Source organism: Eufriesea mexicana, unplaced genomic scaffold (assembly GCF_001483705.2).
Source record: "Eufriesea mexicana isolate 0111107269 unplaced genomic scaffold, ASM148370v2 scaffold10389, whole genome shotgun sequence".
NCBI lineage: Eukaryota > Metazoa > Arthropoda > Insecta > Hymenoptera > Apidae > Eufriesea > Eufriesea mexicana.
This window is the reverse complement of record NW_016918048.1, coordinates 234,207-257,288: the sequence shown is the minus strand read 5'-3', so window position 1 is coordinate 257,288 and position 23,082 is coordinate 234,207. Positions and strand designations below refer to the sequence as shown.

Sequence of the window (23,082 nt, the reverse complement as noted above, 5' to 3'; positions counted from 1 at the left end):
ATGACGACTGCTGGGAAAAGTTAAATCTGATATATCGATATTGGTGTCAATGTTTATTACGGAAGATCGAATGGAAAATTGTACTGTAGGATTCAGAATATCCTGACCCGAGACTGCCTGCATATAAAGTATCTTATATTCCCTACATTTGTATATTTCAACCAGCAATATTTAATATAAATCATTAATTTCACTGAATATTTAAAATATAATTCTAAACCTTAAATCTAATTTATTTAGTTTAAAATTCTAATTAAAAAGGAGCCACTCCTATTTAATGAAAAATAAAACTCCGTTGAATTAGCATTATTATAATAAAAATGATACTCTCCTAGTAACTGATAGTAAAAAGGTGAATGTGCGTTTTCCATGATTTTCGTCTCGTTCAAAGTTACATTCCTCTTCCTTTTTACCGGCAGTTTGCTTCTTACTTTACGGGATCCTTTTCTTGGAAAGTACGCGGTATATCAAAGCTCCTTTATCCCTGTTCGTCGCTTGGCTATAGAGCTATAACTTACGATATACGGAACGTCCGTTCAAACAGTTATTCCTAATGTCTACGTTACGTATGGGTAAATACAAAAGTATTATAGAAGTATGATATAATGTTTCTATTCGCATCAGAATAAAAGTTGTCTCCCATTGTTTCGAAAAGACATTATAGCCAGGCTCGTACCGTTTTTCGAACAGCCTTACGACTCTCTAGCTTTACTCTTCGTGAATTTCAGTTCAGTTATGCCGCGGACGAAATCACACGTAATATTAACTTAGCTTCTGGAGAAAGAAGTTAAAGAAGTTAAAGAAAACTCCGCGCGTTTTCTTCCAGTAATATCAGCCTCGAAAATGAAGGAAAAAGCGAACTCACGAAGAAACAACAAAAATTTCTAAAAGTCAGAATTTTATAGAGACAAATACTAGAATAACTATAGAACATTAGGAAAAGACAGAGTTTCTTTGAGATGATGAATATTTAAATCAACCGAACTAGTAAAAAATTTACACATACTTTTGCTTCAAAGAAATAAGTATCTCGTATATACTTACGCTAAATGAAAAAGACAAAACATAAATCTCTAAAGAAACGAAGAAAATGTATAACCTCCTTCTCGAATCTTACATGAATGAGCTGTAAATAAATAAATTATTTTTCAAACGATTCGTGTTTCGAGCAATTTCGTTAAAATATAAAAGTGATAGCAATATGGCCGCAGAATGGCGCGCGCAGCTTATGCGTTAGTAATACAAAACGTGTCGACAGATACCTGGAAATTAGATTTTTATTTAGCTGCCTGCCACAACATTCGAGATTCATCGTAATTTCTCACTTATATCCAATATGACTGATCGATTTGACATCGGCCGACCCTTCCGCCACTGATAAAACATCGCTTGCAATAATGACAGATGGAGATTTTCTTTCCTCTTCCACGTAGCATGAGCCTACGTTTATTCGTCGCCGTCCTAGTTTAACAAACGCGTTACGTTTCTCCGCGCCATCTATATTTATATGCGGATCAGCCTTTCGAAGGCTCGCGAAACGCACATCGGTTTCACCTTCTCATCGATTATCATCTCCGTGAGATATTAAAATCCCTCTGTCAAACGTTTCTCGACGACTGAATTCTTCACAATGGGATATAGTGTTGTATTATTACGACACAATTTATGATATTTTATATCTCGGAATTTCTTTTTATATTTATAAATAAAAATTTTACAAAATAATTTTTAATGTTATACGGATCAATTAGATTTCTTCATATGATGATAAATTTTGAAATTTCTTCGAAATTTTCTTCAAATCACAATTATTTTTACACAAATTTTTGAACTGCATTCCGAAATATTTTTCTTTTCCTCTATTATCACTAAATGTAATAATAATTTTTGAAATAAATGTAACACATCCATGACACGGTCCAGTGTCAACAGAAAACTGTTTATCGATCGTCGGTATCTACCATAACCATATATGTCAAACAGTAAAAATATAGGTTATTCAAAAATTTTGTATGTTTTAAATTCTATTATGATAGATATAAGCAAAGCTAATATTTAGAAGTAATTTCCTCTTCTTGAAGCACGATGTATTTTAGATATATTTAATTTTGAAACAATTATAGATGTTCGTAAAATCCTGAGAGCTAATAAATGAAATACAGCCACGTGAATAACGAAGATGAAAGAATTTAATGCGGTATTTATTACACTCATTCTGCGATCCCGATCATAATTTTTAATAAATACATATGTATTAAATGGTTCAATTATTCTTTGTTACATTCAATCAATATGATATCCATTTCCAATATTCCACTTGCACAATTCAGAAACGAAGAAATAAAAGTAAAAATTCGTACAAAAATCCAGGTACATTGAATGAAACATACACGAGACGATATTTTTGATCGAAAAGAATTTTATTTCGACAACTGTCGGTCATAGCACATGATTTACCGTACGTGTGAGTGTGTGAGAGGGCCTTCACCTTCTTCACGTTTTCTTTCCCTCGCTCGTGGTACGTAATTTCTCTTTCTTCTATTTATCATGTATACGTTCAAAAAATGTGTAATCATGGAAATATAGGTACGCCTAGGTTCTCTAAAGGTTCACCTGTATGCGCGTTCTTCTTCTCGCTTCTCTCTCGTAAAATAAAAGTAATATTTTTTTTTTGTTTGTTTGTTCTGTTTAGTATTTTCTGCTATCGTGTTACCGCACCGTAGACGGAGGAGTTAGTTTCTCTTGCGACACTAAATTACACATTTGTACATCGTTAACATCCCTTAAAACTGGTTTTTCCACTCATATCTTTTTTCTCGCTCACACACTCTTTTCCTCTTTCTCTCACGGCTTTTCTTGTTCGAGTTCACTTTAAACATTTACAAACTAGGATATTCCGTGCCCCTTTTACAAGGTACGCGCGCGCGCGCGCACACACACACACTCACGCACACGCGCATATGCTTATACACTCTTATTTGTTTCGCACTCTTCTCTCTTCCCTTCCGCATTTATTAATTGGGCTTTTAGCAATTACCGCGGGAATTATCCTTTCAACCGCTTTCTCTTAGCCCACGAGTGATATATCTGATATGCATGTCATGTCTGATATGCACCAATCTGAACTGCCGGAAGTTCTGGGAGGGATCGAGGTTGAGTTGAATCCTAGTAACAGAATACAAGATGTCAAACGCGAATTTCACGAGGCATGATTATTCTTTTTATCATTCGAGAAATAAAATACCTGCTTTTTATCAGGTTTTAAAGATATCGTAACAGGAACAACCCATGGCAGTACGACAGACAATTCTTCATGAGTCGCGTGTTCAAGGTGTTCGTTGAAACGGTCGTTAGGCAGTTCATCGTTAGTACGGGAAGCTTAACCTTACTTTTCCAGGAGATATTCGGTTAAACGATAGGGACGATAAAGAGGATCGTTTCTATAAAAAGGAATTAAACGAGAATGTCACACGAATATTCAGAAGTCTCATTCTCATTATCGTAAAATGACTGTATGTATGAAAATTGTATATCACATTAAAAATGATCACTTATTCGACCAAACGTGTATATAAATATTATCCATTTGCGCCATCTGCGGCTTTCTTCGTAAACTGACACATTACCGAACGAAACGAAATCACTGCATTGCATTTCAGCATTTTTAATCGATCTTTGAACACCGTTTGAAATTTTTTCACCAACGATTAGATTACGATTAGATTACGAATTGGATACTCGAATAATTACCTATATGCGACAGTAAATTTCATCGTTATTAACGTAAACATCGTGATTGGAAAATAAAGAATTGCATAAAACGTGTTTCGTAAACACTCTCGATGTGACGATAACATATGAGTGTTTGATGATTTGCACGAAATCAAACAGAAAGACAAAGCCTGGTGAAATTAATTTAACACGCTTATCAGATGTGTTCAACAAACAGCTTCGAAATGCATTAAGAACACCTATAGAATCGCCAAGTGTGCGTGACAGTATTATCGTACGTTACGGTCATACGTTACTTTCATAGCGGCAATGTTCTCGATGTTTTTTATCGTTACATTCCTTTGATTTCCCTGTACGCATCCATCTATGTATATCCGCACAACTCACTCTATATAATACAACCACGTATGTATATGCAAAAGCTATGGAACACCAAAAAATAACTTGTTTGTTTTTCTCTCGTTTCGTTCGCACACGCAATAAAACGCACACATACGACACTCACGCACACGTAATACACACGGTATCCATGAATACATCCACTTTCCGACATATTTTTTGGTAACCCCCTCAATATTAGAAATAATGTATTGCTGGTAATCGTTACAGAAAGAAAGTCGACGCGTCTTCGAGTTACGTGATATCGAATATCGAATATCAAACAGGAGAAACATGCTTGCTGCTTTCCTGCGTAATTAATCCCGATCGAACACCCGACGTTCCGTGATTCTCGCACATTCATAAATTTCAAGCCATCTAGACGCGAGACGATCGTATTATGCCTCGATCGGTAAAAACACGTGACCTATATATTTCGAATATATATATATAAATATGTAACTTCGCCATGGAAATACCTCGTACAAGAAAGAATTGTCTTTTCCTTCCATGAAATATAACACCTTGCTTGAACATGTATCAAATAACACAAGTCTGGATGAACGCCACGATATGAAAGGTTACGCAGTCGTCAGAAGGAAGAAGTTTCTTTTTGAGAAAACGTCGGTAATGAAGATCAAGCCGCCGGTAAGACTATTACTTATTCCTCCGTTGGGAGCAATAAAAGTCTGGGCGTCAAGTTCTTTAATAAAAGAAGAAAAAAAAATAAAAGAGAGAGGCAAAGAGCAGAAAGGAACTTTGCGAACTGTTGAACTTTAGAAGGGCTATTTACTTCTCGATAGCTCGGAAGCATTAAATCGTGTGAATGTTCTTTGGTTTTAACTTCGATTCTCCCGCTATGTCACGTGGTATGGGCTGGAGAAAAATAACTTACACTGCGCAACTAAAGCAAATATAAGTTTGAGAACATTTAATTATAACTTCTAACACCGATTATCACTGTTTTAATTTTCGAAATTGATTTCATAAAAAGTACTACATTTTATGTTGCCTTTTATGTCACATTATTTTCGTAATTACTCGATGCTAATGGCATAAAATAAATGATGTTTTCGCATGATTTTTAACGTTGCGATATTTATTCGCGAGAACGGATTACGAACGTATTAACAATATATCGTATACGAGCAATCTAACGACACGAACTCGCAACTGCTATATCAACCGAGACACGAAACGCTTGCTAATTAAATTTATTGAATTTACGCCTGAACTGAATCCTGGTCGAAGGAAAGCATGAATAAAGCGCGAAAAGAGACATCAGGCAATTAAGGTAGTCGGCATTGCAAACTGTTCGATATACAGGATTTGCTTAATTACTTCGCCTAATTACTTTGTATTGCTATTTCAATGCCGACTTGGTCTCTTCGCTTTGAAGTTCGTTTCTGTATGTACGATGTCTTGCAGAAATTTGTTTCGACGATATACATACAGACGTCTTTATGAATGTATGTATATAACAGTTTTCTCTACACTATTAGCTAACATTTAGATATCGAAACAACTATGTAACGTATACATTAAGATACCGACTGTTATGGAATACTGAATTTAAATATATTGAGTATTTGTTACGCAAAATACAATAATTTTAAATCAACTATTTAAAGCCACAGAATATTTTTCGATTGAAAAATAAATAGGAATAGTAATCGATTCTAAGATATACGCAATAAAATAGTCTTCTATCATTTATTATTATAAAATTCTGTTAATATTTATTTCCTAGCTTAAATATTGTCTGAATAATTTTGTCATTAAAAATTTTGTAAAATTCATATTCGTTAAAAAATATACGCATTATTTCCATTTATATAATCTACTTAAGTTTCTCGTTAATTTGTATATAAAATATTTAATTACCTATTAATATCCAAATACCATTACTGTTCAAATACACACCCACGAAATTATGTATTAATATTCAAACCTAATCGAGAAAGAATCATTTATTTAAATGCATTTTCCTTGCATCACCTATATATAAAAGTGAAAAATAAAGCTGAAATAAGAGTCCACGAAATCGAATTGACGTTGAACAGTAACAATTCGTCGAAACTTTTTTAGGTCAATACCGGTATAAATCAATTTGTCATATTTCCCCACAAAGTTCATAACTGTCATAGCGTTATTGAGAACACTCGAAAAATGAAAACTCACAGATTTTATGATAAAAAGTAATGGTTACCAAAGTAAATGGATTACGAGTTTTTCGATCAGTTTTCGAGACAAACTAACATGGTTGATACACCTTGCAGTGGTGGACGTAAATTTATAACAAACTAAGAGGAACTGATACCATCGACATAGAATTACATTAACGAAATGGATTATGGTTAAATGTCTGCTCGATAAACGGGAAGGACACTTAAACGGTAAATCAAGTAGTCGATATGAAGATTGAGCCAGCCGTGGCCACTCTTCCTTCTCATAAACTACTTACTCCTACAAACATGAGATGTGACTCGATTGATAATAAATATTTATGCCAATAGAATAAAATTCCATTATGAAACAGATGTCAACTGATACTGTAATGCTAATGTATATCTATAGATATATAATAAAATTGCACCGGAAAATAATTGTTTTATAATTTCTATAGTAAACAATAAAATAACAATTATAAACATGTATAAACTATTGTGCTTATGATTTACGTTTTCCTTTTCCCTTTCTATATCAATAACGCAAATTTTAATAAAATTGATAAAAAATATGCTACTGGAACGAAATTGTACTGAGAAATAAATGTTATCTACTATGATAAACGACGAAAAAAATTTGAGTAACTTTTGAATTCCTAACTCGAAGTTTTAAACTACATATTTCCTAAATAAATGGCAGTACAAAATTTTTACTAACGATTGGAAGTAGAAAGAATTATTGCCGTTCCTAATATTGCAAAAAAAGTCTGCTTCAATTACCCCTAATCGAAGTATAAAAATTAACATGGATGTAAAAGAATAAATTACTATATTCGTTTGAATAAACCCTAATCTATATTAAATAAAACAAAAAAAAATCGCATTATAAATATGTGGTAACTAAAATTTTAACATTTATACATAATTCAATCAATAACTGTTACAGATGATATTTCCAAACAATTAAGAAGGAATAATGTATGAAACTGATAAAAAATTAATTTTAACACATATTTTATCACTCAGTGTTAGATACCATTACTTCCGAAATGTAATACCTTACGCGATAATTTATATACATGGCAGTGCTTTTTTCTATGTAACTCAAGAAACCTAATGTTTAATAATATTTTAACAACTAGAACTGTCTGATGTATTAATTTTTCAAATACGTGGACAACACAGACACAGTAGCTGATCACAAAAAATTAAAATACTGTGTTTCAAGCCGTCTTATGAAGAGGCAATATCGCCCTTAATCCCCTCGGGGAATATAAAGCTTCGAGTAATTGTTCGCGATATCTTTCCGCTACGACTCATTGTCAGACATGCCAGCTTGTCAGCTTCTGTGGCGCTCAAATGATATGGATCGCAATATTGTAGGCAGTAACATCAGGAGAGTTGTATTGTGAATGTTCATTAGCCACCACTGTGACCGCACGCCATTGTGTTTGAGATTTGTGCCCGTCACAACCGGAAAAAAAAAAAGAATAAAAATGAAAAAAAGAAAAGAAATACATAAATGAAAAAAAAAATTCTCAACATACTCTCCACAGAAAATCTGCTTTCTATCCAAATTTCTCGTTTTTAACCTTTCCATGTGTTTCCCCGTTTTTTTCTTGTTTTTTTATTGTTCGTTTTATTTATTCATCCTTTCAATTGCGACTAGTGCGGATTACAGGCAACGCATAATTCCATTCTGGAAAAAAAAATTACTATTGAGTATTGTCGGTACAATGCACAAAAAAAGGAAAGAAAAAAAAAAATGACGGAAAACTTTTTTTTCATCATATGACTCGAGGTATACATGTATCTGATATATATATACTATGGCGAAAACACGCGCGTGTTTCGTCCCGTCAACTTTTCAAAATCCGTGACGTCATTGTTGCTGAGAAATTAATGAACCGTGTCGCTTCCATTTCACGTGACGTTTGCGTTTCGAAATATGCATTGTGGCCCAATCCCTTTATTAATCAGCCTATTTTGCGTTAAATCCGGTTTGACCGTTCATTATATTCATCGTCGTCGGCTTACGCTTCGTTATTTTACAAATAATTAACCCCAGTATCCGATTGCGCAAACGTATGGTTACTTAGAAGAAGGAAAACATCGATATCGATAAGACGAAAATTGTATCACGTGTAAAACTGCCAGCCTGTCGATATTCAATTAAGAAAGAGCGAAGTCTTAATAATATGGCACTCGATGGATTGATATGTTGTAATATTTGAATAATTTATGATTATACTCCAATAAATTACTATTCATATGATAGAATTAACGAATTTTCGACGAAATTCGTCGTTTTGTGAACTCAATACCGAATTTTGTATATTTACAATTTTAATATTTAATTTTATATTTAATTATTTAAATTTTGTTGTCCGATATTTATTCATTTTATTAAAATATAACAGGAGAAGAATTTTTATGACTTTGATCGATTTGTATCCCAGAAACGCGAAGAAAAATGGCGTTTCGTGTCAATGGCGCATAAAAAGAACGAGTAAACGAAAACAATCTGCGGTAAATATCGTTACTTTCGATGCATGGACGAGCAGTCTTCAAATGTCGCAGTGGCGTGACTTGGTCGCAAGAACCACTGAACGGTAAAATAATTAACATTTTCATATGTCACTGTTGGATGGCATTATAAAACGTTGCGACTAAACCCCTTATTAATATCAAATTAAACAAAAATAGAAAATGAAGGTTTAACAACCCGAACGATATCGTAATACACTAACAGGAATAAAATGTTCGTTATGAGACAATGCTGTCGCAACGACGTGAATATTCCAGAAAGAACGAATACAAAATTTCAACGTTAAACATGCGCACATCATTCCTGGTTCACTTTAAACGATAATATGCATAAATTATTCTGAACGCGACATTAACTATGCATTTTGAGAGGAAAAAGGCGGCAAATCGGCCATTTTGAATCTGCTTCTCATTACAGTAATTCCCGCGTTATGGAAAAGAGCGCGAAATAAATTTCCTAACCTCCCTAATTTAAAATTCCGTTCGAACATGGTCTACGCGCGTTACGCGAAAACGTTCGTTACACATTGTTACGAATAAAGTTAAATTCGATCAGAGGGAAAAAATGGTTCTAATGAATTTCAGTTTATGCGTTTTCGTGCCCGGCTTGTCACATGTTTTCACCGCAATTACCGTGATTCGGCAGAGATACCGGTCGGGAAACAACCAATAAACCCGTAGGCTCGTTCACCGACGAATAAAATGGTCACTAGAACGTGTCGTCCTGTCGTGTTCTCCAGCCTGTACCACGTATTATCGATCCACGTAAAATATATGATTCGATAGAACCGATTGATATATTTGACATAGCATCGTTATTTTCATTCTTTCCTTGAACTTTTTTCTTTCTTTACCTCATCACGGACACGTCGAGCGGTTGCAGGATCATTGAGCAGAGAAAAGCAGCCGGCCTGAACGATAGGCGATAAACCAATCGGTAGCAAATTGCAAGCACTGCACCGCATGCACTATCTCACCCTCGATCTCTCCGTCGCGCGCGATCACACGTATACACTGATACACTCATAGACTCACATATCCCCACGTATCCACATTGTCTGGATCATATTATCACATACGTTCATACGTATATTCAGGCACAGGGCTCTCAAGACACGTACGAACCGCTTGGACAAATACGCACACACACGGGACACACGGGACACACGGGACACACAGGACACAACACAGACACAAGTTGATAACTGACCGATATTCGCAATTGGCGTTTTGGCTTACCGCTTACCGCCAAAGTGTCTAGATCAACACACACAGACTCACTTACGTAAGACACTAACGCGAGGCATGAGCCGGTCAACCAATCGCAAGCCCCTCGTTTCAGTGTTTGAGCAATAGTTTATATTCGCTTGCAATTGGCTTACGGGCTTCCTGTGCTTACTATACAGTCTTATGTAATTGATTCTATTGGCTCCGGGTAATACAAAAACAGACAGAGATCGAACGACGACGGATACATTCTGGCGATTGAAACTATTTTCTCACTTTTCTTTCTTGTTCATTGAGTTGGATCGTTGATTAGATATCGTTCGATAGAGGTTATGCACAGCGACGTTGAAACGTCAACAATTATTATACCGACGTATCGATACGAATACACACACGCGCGTTATATTACCATCGATATACTAATGCTTTTAAGGGCTCGAAATTTCTCGATGAATCGATATCGAAAGAGACAGTGCCTCGTTACACGAATATATTTTGAACGGTTTCTAACGCGCGGTAAAGTAAATCAATTTATCGTCAAGAGAATTGCAACGGCGAATCCAGAGGTGTACCCGACGTCATATTTCACGCTCTATCGTTTCCGTGAATTTTCGTCCTCGAACACGAACGTCAATAACTATCCGATGTGACAATATCGATTCTCTGGTATGTCGCGCATTCGTTCGTTACCTCGAATCTAATCGATCGATTCGATACTCGATCTTACCTCGAATGTCGAAACATAACCTTTTCGTAATTCGTACGTACCGTTGATATTAGGTTAAAAACGACCTCGTAGACGAATCGTTAGGCGCGCGACGAAAATTGGAATTAATTTTCCGGGCATCGTTACCGTGATGCACGTCGAGGTGTAATCGCACGTCGGCCGTATTCTCGATCTCGTATTGTCGTCATGCTCGCACCATATCCGAATCATCTAACCTCGTTTAATTACATCCTTGAAATTGACTAGAAAATCCACGTGTGTAGTATACACGGTAGCCAAACACACACGGCAATAGAAATTATTCTCTCGCGTATCAGTCTCTATCTACACATCCTTCGGAACATGCACTGCAGTCTTCTCGTGTTCATTAATATTAAGAAACGGTATACTTAAACCGTATCTTTAAACGTTATTCTCCTGTATTCCATTTTTCGTGATCTTTTATTTGTTTGTTCTTCTTTCGCGTACCTTAACCGTTCTTATAGAAAGTATTACCCGTCAACATTGTGCTGCAAGACCACCGAAACGACGTCTCTTGTCGGATCGCATTTTTCGATCGTTCCCCTCGTCAGATCGTCATATTTTCCACCATTGCTACACGCCGGACACACAAAACGCGAAACGTTCGGAAGGGAAAGTCTCGGAGCGCGGTCGAGCGCGGTGTTATTCTCGAGAGCTTCTGGCAGATGGCGATTTCATCGATCGAGTCCTCGACAGATTCTTCGTTTTATGTGTTCCGTGCATTAGTCACGACGACACCTTCAACTATTTCATCGGCCACTGTACGTAAATCTCGCGACAAGTGGACGTTCGTTTCCACCGGATCGGCCAAACGACTTCCCATTCTCGTGCCTCCCTCCTCTCTATACGTATGTATACCCACATACGGAATACATCTCGAACCGTTTCATCGATCACTCTCTCGTTCTATATACGTATGTACGAGTGTGTAACGTGTGGTATGTATATATATTATATGTATACGCAGTCCACGTGACAGGTCGACGTCCGTGTCCATCGGTAATATCGCGACGGAGTTCGATATTTAATAAATCAAGAATTTTCGTTTCACTACCGCTCGTCCGGCACTGGACAGGACGTCTCTCAGCAGTCGGTGTCGTCCTGGTGGCGTCTACGAAGCTCCAGGTAACGGTGCCGGGCGTCACAGTAATGAAGCAGCGGTACCTAGACATCTGTCCCGGTTCCTTCTTGATAGCCCTCGTCGGGGGAGCTACGCGTCGAGCCAAGGACGCGTTTCAACGCCGAGACCGGTGGCAAGACCGGAACTCCTTTCTGCCAGACTCTTATTTGCTTTGCACCCGGCGGAAATTGTTCGACCATAGGCGCCACTACAGCCAAGGCTTCCTTCGAAGGGTACGTGCTCACCGGAACTGTTGTTCTACACGTATCCCTCGCCTCCCACATACAACTCGAGTAAAGGATCTTGGCGTCGTCCACTACTTCCATGCGACTGTAGTCCGCTCCGCCGTACGGAGTGATGTCTTCCGCCGAACCACGTCGCGTGTCCCTGATAAGATCAGGATTGTCGATCGGCATCAGGGACGTGGTAGAGGAGAAACAGGCACCTGGTGCGACCATTACCGAAGGCTGTTGGCTTTGATCATCGAAACGTCCGATCGAGCCATACTCGTTCTCCGTCTGCAACATCGCTGCTTGAGGTCTCTGAACGTAGCTCAGGTTTAACGATACCGGTGGTTTCGATTCCACCCCGAACGACGTGGTTTCTATCTCTTCGTGTTTTCTGCGAGTAGTAGACGTCGCTGACGAAGGATTTTCGTTATTTCCAGCTGTACTATCGGCCGACACTCCTTCCGCGGGAACAGCCGACTTGACGTCTTTCAGTGGCATTCTTCGTAGGCGAATGAACAACACGAGAATGATGAGAAGTATGAAGAGAATCAGCACGACCAGGGCGGCGGATATGCCGGCGATTTGACCGGAACCGAGGGTCGACATGCCAGCGGTCCTCAAGGACACGTGAAGCGTGAAATTCGCCTCAACACTGCCGGCACGATTCTCTGCGACGCAATAAAACTCGCTGGAGTCCGCTTCCTGAGCGTTTGTAAGTACCAGCGTGCTCCTTTTTCTAAACTGACCCTCCTCGAAGATCAAGATCTTCTGATAACTACTGAACGCTGAATGATTAGTCAATAGACGTCCATTCCAGTACCACTTCACTTTGGCCGGTGGTATCGCGCTAACCCGGCACACGATACTGGCATTCTCTCCTATGGTTGCCTCTGCGTAGCGACTGGCTATCAAAAGGATCGGTCGACAGGCGAAATCGTCGATACCCAAGTCGGTAAAAGTTCGATTCAATAACTGTTTCGGGGCATGGCAAAGGGGTGCTTGAAGGGTCGGTAGATTGTGCTTCACCAACCACATTTTCATCTCGCGTAAATGGCAATCACAGGTCCAGGGGTTGTCGTGCAGTTCTATGTTGGTGAGTTTGTTCAACGGTTCGAATGTCCCCGGATGCAGGGTCGATAACTGATTGTTGTTTAATTTTAGACTTTCCAACAGCTCGAGACCCCGGAATCCTTTCGCCTCGATCTCAGACAGTTGCGTGTGAGACAGGTCCAACTTGACAAGATTCGGTGTACTCTTGAACGCGTGCGAGTGAACCTTCTTGAGAGGATTGTTAGAGAGTACGAGGTCCCTGAGGAACGGCGTATCCAAGAAACTGGCAGTAGGGACTACGGTTAAGAGGTTATGGCTTAGATCGAGCTCTACCAGATTCGTAAGGCCCGCCAGTGCTTCGCTATCGATTCGGTCGATATGGCACTCGCGTAGGTAGAGACGCTGTAGATTCGTCAAGCGTACACGTACGAAGATGTTGCTCGGCAGGGTCCGAATGTCGTTGCCACTGGTGTCCAACACTTGCGTCTCCGGATCGACCCACTCCGGTATGCTAGTCAGGGCACGATTTATACACTCAACCGTGCTCTTCCACTTGCAAGAACACTCGACGGCGCACTTGTCGCTGGTCACAATGCCCAGCAACGTCGTCACGTAAAGCAAGTATACCGAGATTTCCATGACGAACGCGTTTATTATCGTGGAACGCTGGTCCTGGTTACGATAAATGCTATCCTCCCCGACTATCTTGCTCGAGGACGCTAGCTTCACCAGACGCATCAATAAACGGGAAATGTTTTCGCTCTCCCGAGAAAATTCTCCGCGTACGAGCGTACGCCCATTTTTTCCGTTTGCCTTTTCGACCGTGCTCCGGTGACGTGACACGACGACGTTCACTTCCGTTCTCCTTTCCGAGTTTCCTCTTAGCGACACACGTTCGATGCCCTTTGTCGTATCGTCAAATAACACGGTCGTCACCTCAGCATTTGTAGCAAAGTTTACGCGAACCCTTCTCTCCGTGTGGCTGTTGCAGTACGGTACGGCTAATTATGCGAACGAGAGGGTCGGGATTAAACGATCTCGGCTCGTCCATTCGTGAATCCTCCTGATTCGTCGACTCCGACGACCGTTGAACGACGACGACGAATTCTTTTCCTTCGATCCCCGCAAGGTTCTCGATTGTCGAACCTGGCCGCCTCGATATTTTCGGCGAACTCACGAATCGACGAAAACCTCCACCGTCTCCTTTCCTGGCTGGTCTTCTCGTATTTGTCGGTACTTGTCACACGCGCGCGCGCACATTGAGATACATACGAGCACGTACGAGTAAGCATACACCACGAGCGTCCGTCGTTCTTACGTAAACGCGTCGATCAACGTGCACTTCCCGTCAGCCTGACGAAAACTATCTTCACGATCACCATCCACGAGAACCAAAAATAATAATAATCGCACCCCCGACGAGACGGTACTTTGCACCACCACCTTGGACGACGCGTAGCACGCGAACCACCGAATATGCTCGCGAAACAGACCGGGAACAGCTCTCTCTCGTTCTCGCACTGCTCTGTTGTCCGAGGCGTTGTCCGTGCCAGACGATCTTCGTTGGCTCGTTCCCCGCTCTGTTTTCCCAGCCGGTTCGCCCTTTCTTTTTTCCTTCCTCCCTTTCTCTTTATCCCCCTTTTTTCTCGCTTTTTCCACCCCCGATGTTCGTCGAACGCACAAAACACTCGAACCGATGGCACGGACGCTCGTCGTGAAATGAGAGACTATGAAAAGCCCGGCACCGAACCGGAGAGACAGCCTCTGCTCGCTTTCTCTGTCTTTCTTTCGGTACGTCGTTGCACACTGCCAGGAGGGAAAACGCCGACGCGAAGTAGGGCGCACCCTTCTTCCACTCTGGCCAGACTATATACACAGGGTGTACACACCACCACCGTGATTCCGAGCACCCCTTACGGCGCCTTTCCTCTCCTCCAGTCTCATCCACCAGCATCCTTCACCCCCTCGCCCGAGCCTGCTCTGTTCGACCACCCCTACCCCACCGTCCACCCTCCACCCTCCACCCTACGGAAGACCCCGCGAACCCCCGCCATTCCCATAACCAGACAGCTCGTGCGCTTTCCCAACCGGCTAGAACGACGTAGTAGGGATCGTTCCCACACCCCACCATCGTACACGAGCAACCCTACCTTTCTACCGGCGCTTTCCACCCCTCCAAATGGGTACACGGGTGTGCGGGTGCGCGCACAACCTACTAGCCACTAGGTACTCTCAGCCGCCGCGCCGTGGCTCCTCTTTCTCTCTAACCTATTCCACGTTTTCCTACCGAGTCTTCTGACCTCACTCCACCCCCCGTCTCATCCCTATACTTCTTCTCTCTGTCTCCAACTAACTCGCTCTCTCAGGCTATCTCTCTCCGTCTCTCCGTGCCACCTTCGACCCTCCAACCACCCTTTTCGACGTATCGAATGCTACGTCACAGTGGCGAGATATACGGCTATTTCACAAAGTGGTTAAATGCACTGCCAGATTACGGCTGCTGGAGGGGTGGGTGCAGAGGGAGCGGCAAGGAAAGAGAAAGAGAAAAGGTCGGTAACGGCGGTGGTGGTTACGATATCGTCTATCGGCCACTGTCAACCATCACAGACGGTCTCTCCCTCTCTCTCTCTATCTTTCTCCGCGTCGTTTTCCGGCTACGATCACAGAGAGCCCTGGAAAAGTCATTCTTCCTACCATTTTTTCCCCACCTTTCCTCCTCCATCCGTCCTTTCATTCTTTTCCCGGAGTCCTCCTTTTTCTTCTACCACGCGATTCTTCGCTCCTCGCGTTTACATTCTCGAGAAGTTTGCGCGTGCTTTCCCCATCGGCCCGCCTGCCCCGGTCCCACCACCGGTCCCACCACCGGTCGCCGGATCTCCTTCCCTTTCTGTCATCTCTCGTGGAAATTATACGGAAAATGGAGGTATTCCTTCCGCGGAGGAAAGTTAGGTTCGCTGCAAGAAGTCGGGGGTAGGGGACAGAGGGTGGATGGTAAATCTGCCTACAACGAGAGTAAAGGTGACATTGCTATGCAGGATGACGAAGGACGCGCCAGCCGCTATGTACCGTACATACGTACGCCACATAGCCGGCGAATTTTCCCTAAAGGACCTTTTAGGGTTAATTGATCGTCTGAAGCGACAAGTGCACGTGCCTTCTCGCTCGTACGCCCGCGCGTAATGCACCCTTAATGGACGCGAAGCTTCAAAGAACCCTCCGGATAAAGACGTTCGATGCCTGTCCAATATGTCCCCGCAATTCAACCGTGCACCCTTCGCTCGCTTATGCACGTCTAGAGTCCATTTGCACCCCGTCGTTTCCTGTTCTCCCACGAGGGGCTAGATGTACCGCGAATCTCGATGGATCGCGAGCGGATACGATTTGGTCGAGCTTGATGCGAGGAAAATTGAAGGCGGTAAATTAACGGGAAAACGGAGATCTAGGAGACAAGGAGAACGCGTTGCTCCCAAGTTCCGGCGTGAATCGCCGCTCGTCTCTGTCTCGTGCACTCGATGGCAGCACGTTGCACAGGCCACTGACGCTATTTAAGCGATTACTTAAAATCAATAGCGCTCGTTCGGTGCGCGACAACGGGCCGATGGTATAATTCTTATCCCCAACTATGTGCTTCAGTCTCATCCTTCGTCGATTCCCCACAGGGACCCGGATCGAAGCCGGAGGAAGCCCCGAGAACGGAAGAAAGAACCAGGGAAGCGAAGGATGCAGAGCGGTTGGATCTCTGCCGAGGGAGTTGGTCGAATCGCTGCGGGCTCTATCTGGATTTGGCTGGCTCTCCGCATTTTTCCAGCATTTATCCTACCTCCAACACCTGGCCACGACTGCTCGACACGCGTGTACTACGAGCGCGAACGCGATTGTTTCGTGGATTTACGGCTGGATCACCTGATAAGTACGATCGAGGAGTGAAAACTTATCGCGGATGGTGATTAATTGCATTACTACGGCGCAAATCGTCGCATTATCACCTTGGTAATAATAGCTGTCGTCTTTTATCTATGAAAAATACCTTTCCGTTAGCAGTGATGTAATTGATTTATATTTTCCAGGGCAATCCATAGATCACACGTTTGTGCACACTCTAACTGTTGTCGCCGCGTCGATCATCCTCGTAACTGAGATTCGATATTATACTATACGGATAGATGAATGTAATTACAAGGCTGGGATTGTATTTGCACGATCGTATCAATATTTGTCGTTTCTGACCAGGAATTATATTTCCCGCGCCTATTTCCGCTCGACCATGACCGATGGAGGACTATGCGTGAAGCGTGATTAAATGTTTTTCCCGTTAATCGTGCGAAACACCGGAGGATTTGTCATTTATGAACACCAGAGTTCCGATTTTATTTCGACCAGTAAAAAAATCTCAGACGGGTACAGAGTCAGATATCTTTAAGTAATTATAAAATTAAGTTGAATTGTACAATTTTTATCTTGAGCTATTCGATGGTTTTCGTACTTGCTATATTAGGGACTTTTTAGCTAAAATTCGTCAGTTTGTTCTATGAATAGAGATAAGAAAGATACTGTGAAAATGTAGCAACGAAATACGTCGGCGACAATGAATTTATTGCCATGTCAAGTACAAAGGTTTATATAATGATAAAATCGAAAAATAATTTCATCGATTTTCGAGCGATCGAACTTTATGATGTCACGTGATGGCTCGTTCTTATTTCTATTCATAGAATGTACTATAAAAATTTGGCTAGAAAATCCTAAAATCAAGCGTATTAAAGAAACGAATAAACTATCTTTATAAACTATAATATTTGTATATTATGTAACACAAAATGAATAATAAATTTAGTTATTATCAATTTGTCGATGATTACTCACAAGTATCGTAAATCTAAATCCTCCAAGAAGTTGATTTTCCGTGTTCGTTGTAAATAAAATGGAACGTAGTAGATAAAATGAATTTCGGCGATAAATGTAATGCTCGTACGATTAGTTTTCAGATTCAACACCGGGCTTTTCGTAATCCGCTTAAGCCACGATATTTTCGAATTCGTCGAACAAATTATCCACTTGAGCTATACGCAATTACACGCGAAGATCATCTTCTAATTGCACGCTTCGTGTTCCCATGGAACACGTGATAATGCTCTATGCACGTTTAATCGATGTACGAATATCAACAATTTATTTACCTTTTATTCTTTCGAATTCACGGATGTAATCTAAAGCGGATCGAAAGAAATTAGGATACACTGAAAAGAAAATATACGTGATATACTGAACCGGAAATTTTATTAAGGACCAAATTTGCTTTGCTATTTTGTTCCTTTGAAAAACAAATTCATTGACATGCGTTTTACTTTTATTGTTTCCTTCTTCTTTCTTTCTTTCTTTTTTTTTCCTTTTTTCACCAGATCGGGTCTGTGCTTTTGGAGAAATGAAAAACAAATAAAAAAGGTTTCTTTCGTAATTCAGGCACAAATCTGCCTTTACAATTGAGAAATAAACATTTTAAGTTCCTGGAATAACAGAGAATTTTTCTTTTTGTTTCTTCGTCGATTTTGCTTTCGCACGCGATCAATTTCACGTTATCGAACGTACATAACAACACAGAGAAGGGGGTTTCATGTTACAGAAATGCTTAAAAATTTCAGATACAAAAAACATTCGAGCAACACATACGATCATGTAGAGATCATACGATTTTCTATCACTTCTTTCTTTTTTTTTTTTCTTTTTTTTTTTTTTTTTTTTTTTTTTTTTTTTTTTTTTTTTTTTTTTTTTTTGAGTTTTCTTCTTTGTCTTTTAATTTCATGCAACTCGAGCAATACCGTTTAAGTATTTCGTAATGTATTTGTCGCTTTCTGAAACACAAGGTCTTGGAGTGTACGTATTCGTTACATATAACACTGGAAACAAATATACGGTATTGTGCGATTTGCATTTACAAGAGGATTCATATTTTCAATTTTTTTTTTTTTCTTCTTGTCAAAAGAATAAACCAATTTCGTTTGAACGTGTTACACAGAATTTCTTACATCGTTCCAGATACAAAAAGGTGTATAATTTGCAAAACATATTTTTCGTTCGCGTACCGTCATCGATGGACAGCCAATTATTATTACGTATGAGTGAAATGAGATTTTTGGGAAAACAAATTATTGTAATTGTCACATATAGAGTATTGACGGTACCTCTTTTTTTTTTTTTTTTTTTATCTTTTTCAACTTTTTAATAGTTTCTGCACGGATTATCGGAGATGTTGTTCCAACATTACAAACGAGCTGCGTGGACCACAAAATATTCATTTTTGACGTTTATATGAGACCAAATATGTTGTTCGTCTATTGCGAAAATGTGGCATTTTATAGAGTGCAGCTCGTTGTCATTGGGTTAAAACCAATGCACATTACAACGAAGGTACGAGACTGCCTACGAATATAACACACTCCACAGTCTCGTAAAGATGTTATTTCCTTCGTTACATACGAGATGAATCGTACATACATACATATATATATATTTATATATATATATATTTAAAGATTACCGAACCCTTTACGATGGTCACAAGGGTTCCTTCACGTATCCCAAATCCAGATGTTAACATACCACTTTCGACGTAACAGTTTCATATTACAAAGGTGCCCTCAAAAATTGTTTTCGCATCGAGGGTATTTCCTTCTCCAAGATGAGGTATAGGAACATCACTTGGAAATACATCTATGCGACAGACATGAGGGAACACTCGCAAGATGGCAATGAACAAAATTACTATGACCGTTTTGTACAAGCAATCCTTAAACGTATAAAAGAAAAATACATGTACGTATATATGTATACATGTATCCTACGGTTTCACAGATTCGTATTCCATGTACAACATGGAGAGTGAAGTAACTTTAAAGTTAAAATTACTTATCGCAGTTTCAACCATAGAACAAAACAAATATATTTATTCCTTCAGTCTATACGCATAGCATTGCATTTAGCAATTTCTTTTATCACCCAGCTTCTACTAGAGATTTATACTTTTATTTCACACGAATATCAGTCTTTCAAAAGAGTCAAGATAAACATTATAATGACCGCCTCCGATTACCCATATGTTTCACCATCCACTCATCGCTTTGCAACAGCTCGCTTTCGTTAATGTTCAATATCGTTGCAAAATTTTCAAATGAACAAGTACGCGCGTGTATAATGTTTTTTACGAAGTAATTCAAGATGCACGTAAAATTATTAGGCACAATTCCATGCAGCGTGTTCAAGAATATTTTTGTCCTCCCTCCACATTGGCACATTCTTGACTCTTTTAAAGATTGATTTTTAAAATATACCTCACAAAATAGATTCCATATCGGACCTAATGGTGCTTTAAATTATAATTCAGTAAGACCAAGAACATGAAAGTCTTCCTAGTCTGTAGAACTTCGCGAAAAGAACCGTGAATAGAACTTTCACAAACATATATAACACAAAAATTCAATTTTGTGGTGAATATGTAGGAGAATATTCCTTCTTGTTTTAGAACTGACATGTCCGAAATACTGTTCGACTTATTTGAATTGCATGTTCTCATACGAAGAAATGAATAATAAAATATAAAAGAGAGAAGGGGCGAGTGAAAGAGAGAGTGAGAGCGAGAGTGAGAAAGATAGATAGATAGAGAAAAATAGAGAAAGAGAGAGCGAGAGAGAAGATTATAATATTATATTAGAACGGGATTCATATGCGATTTTACCATATGAAATATATCCAATCGATGAAAATGTTCTTTTTTTCTTTCTTTCGCAGTCTGGGTAACATCGCACATGAAAAAAAAAGAAGAAAAAAAAAAAAGAGTAATAATCGGTAAAAAGATAGAGCCACAATGAAAAAACACTATGTAAGTGTTTCTCCCTAAACTGTTATAAATACAACGCTTACGTAATTATTTCGATAAATCACCGCCAATTTTTGTAATTACTTTTTTTTTGTTTCCACTTTGGAATCTCTATCCCAATATGGTGGTATCCACATTGATTCTCCACCATTAACTGGTTTTTTTCTCTCTATCGTTCCAAGCATCATAATGCCTTGATTCTTGCAACAATATGATGCGCGCTTATAATCAATTATTTCGAGATTTCCTACAATCAACGAGTCTCTCAAATCACATTCGTTCTCAAACTGGCAGAAAAGTATAAATCGATTGATAATGCCGTTGCACACTGGTGCGTGCATTTACAGACATGTTTTCAATATTGAAACGTATCAAATTATAATTTGTGTCAGCACAGAAAAACGATTTTCAATACGTTTAGCACCATAATATTAAATCGCAGCGTTAGTGCTCAGATAGCGGATACAAGAGAGGATTTACAGTACGTCAGATAATTAATAATTTGACAGCATATCATAGTTCTTTTTAAGTAGAATAGAATTATATAAAATGTTTTGTGCAAAAATCGCATTACCCCATGTACTACAAACATGTCCATGTTTCACGTGCGGGTATTAAAAATGAAGAATGGTAAGAATTTCTCGTTTTATCCTTGATATGCGTACAAGTCAGTACATAGAATCTTCGTATCAAATATTCGTACTTCTTATGAATGTATTTTAAATGTGTCATCTATACGAAATACTAAACTAAAAGTCGAAGTTTTTAAGTAATTAGCATAGATGTATAACAATTGAATTTTATATGTGACATTACGTGGAACTATACTCATTTGAAAGCTTAACATTTTGTGTCTTGCATTTTTATGCGTATAAAAACATCCATCATCTTATTGGATGGATATTCAAAATTGCGTTTAGTTCCACATAAGTATTAAAGCAAAATTTCAAGTACTCCAAACTTACACTTCTCATTCCAATAGTCAAGTTCTTAATCGTCATAACATATCCCTCTTGTTTCCTCTATCGCTGAAGCAAATATCCGTCAAAACTGATATTATAAGTCTAAATGCATTCGAAATCGTTTTCCGTTACTTTTTTTTTTTTTTTTTTCATTAATATCTCTCATTGAAATTTTTGCTTCAAATATGAAATATTCTACTATTGCCTATTAATGTATACACATTTCGTTCCATAAACCTAGGTCGTCTTGGCTGGTGGTACACTTTTTTTTTTTTTGTTCAAGGGGGAATATTAACAATAAAAATTTACTTTATGGAAAATTATTTCTTACGCAATCCTATATCTTTTTTGCTCTTTATATGGTTAACATGTACATAGATATCAAAGAAAAAGACCAAGAATAAAAAGGGATTCCATGATGATGATCTATTACATTTTGATAATTACCTTCATCTGTTGCAGAAAATGATATATTATTGTTATGCTATATTATGTACATTTTTGCTTACATTCGTAGATTTTACCTAAGATGTGTCTTAAATGTAACAAAGAATCTTTGCTATATAGTTTTTCATTAATTATACATTAATTGGTGGAACGATTTTGAATTACAGTAGACACATAAATATTCAATAGACATCATGCATTGAATCCCTAATTTCGACAAATGCCACCAGCCAGTTATTTATAAAAAATAATTATATAAAACTAGTCAATTTTACAACCTCTGACGCTCAATCACAATTTCGTAAAAAAAAAAAATCAGATTAAGTTATAAAAACTCTCTATTACCACTTTACAGAAAAAAAAGATAAGCTTGCATTTTTTGAAAAGTGATTTGAATTTCAGAGTTGTATGACAGCATTGACAGGTAGCAAAATCAAGCCATGATCAAACATTAAGATCGATATAATATTTAGAATTTATGATTGTATATTTAAGGAAAATTTATATGTAAACTATGGTGATGCAAAAGTAATGGGCATATGGATTAATTTGCGATATTCTGATACTTACAATCAGCATTCAGCTACAAGTTTACTCTTATTA

The 23,082-nt window shown here is 39.0% G+C and overlaps 1 protein-coding gene and 1 long non-coding RNA gene across 2 annotated transcripts; both read right to left on the bottom strand.

The window, feature by feature from the left end:
• Positions 1–418: 418 nt before the first annotated feature.
• Positions 419–1,434, bottom strand: LOC108553452 (uncharacterized). The gene is made up of 3 exons (XR_001890631.1): positions 1,263–1,434; positions 1,045–1,126; positions 419–513 (listed from the first exon to the last, which is right to left on the bottom strand). It is a non-coding gene; the product is annotated as an uncharacterized LOC108553452 (long non-coding RNA).
• Positions 1,435–11,812: 10,378 nt separating this feature from the next.
• On the bottom strand, positions 11,813–13,938 carry LOC108553450 (leucine-rich repeat-containing protein 24). Its single transcript, XM_017908349.1, has one exon. The coding sequence runs from the start codon at positions 13,936–13,938 to the stop codon at positions 11,965–11,967; it is 1,974 nt and encodes a 657-aa protein (XP_017763838.1). The 3' UTR covers positions 11,813–11,964.
• Between the last annotated feature and the right edge of the window lie 9,144 nt (positions 13,939–23,082).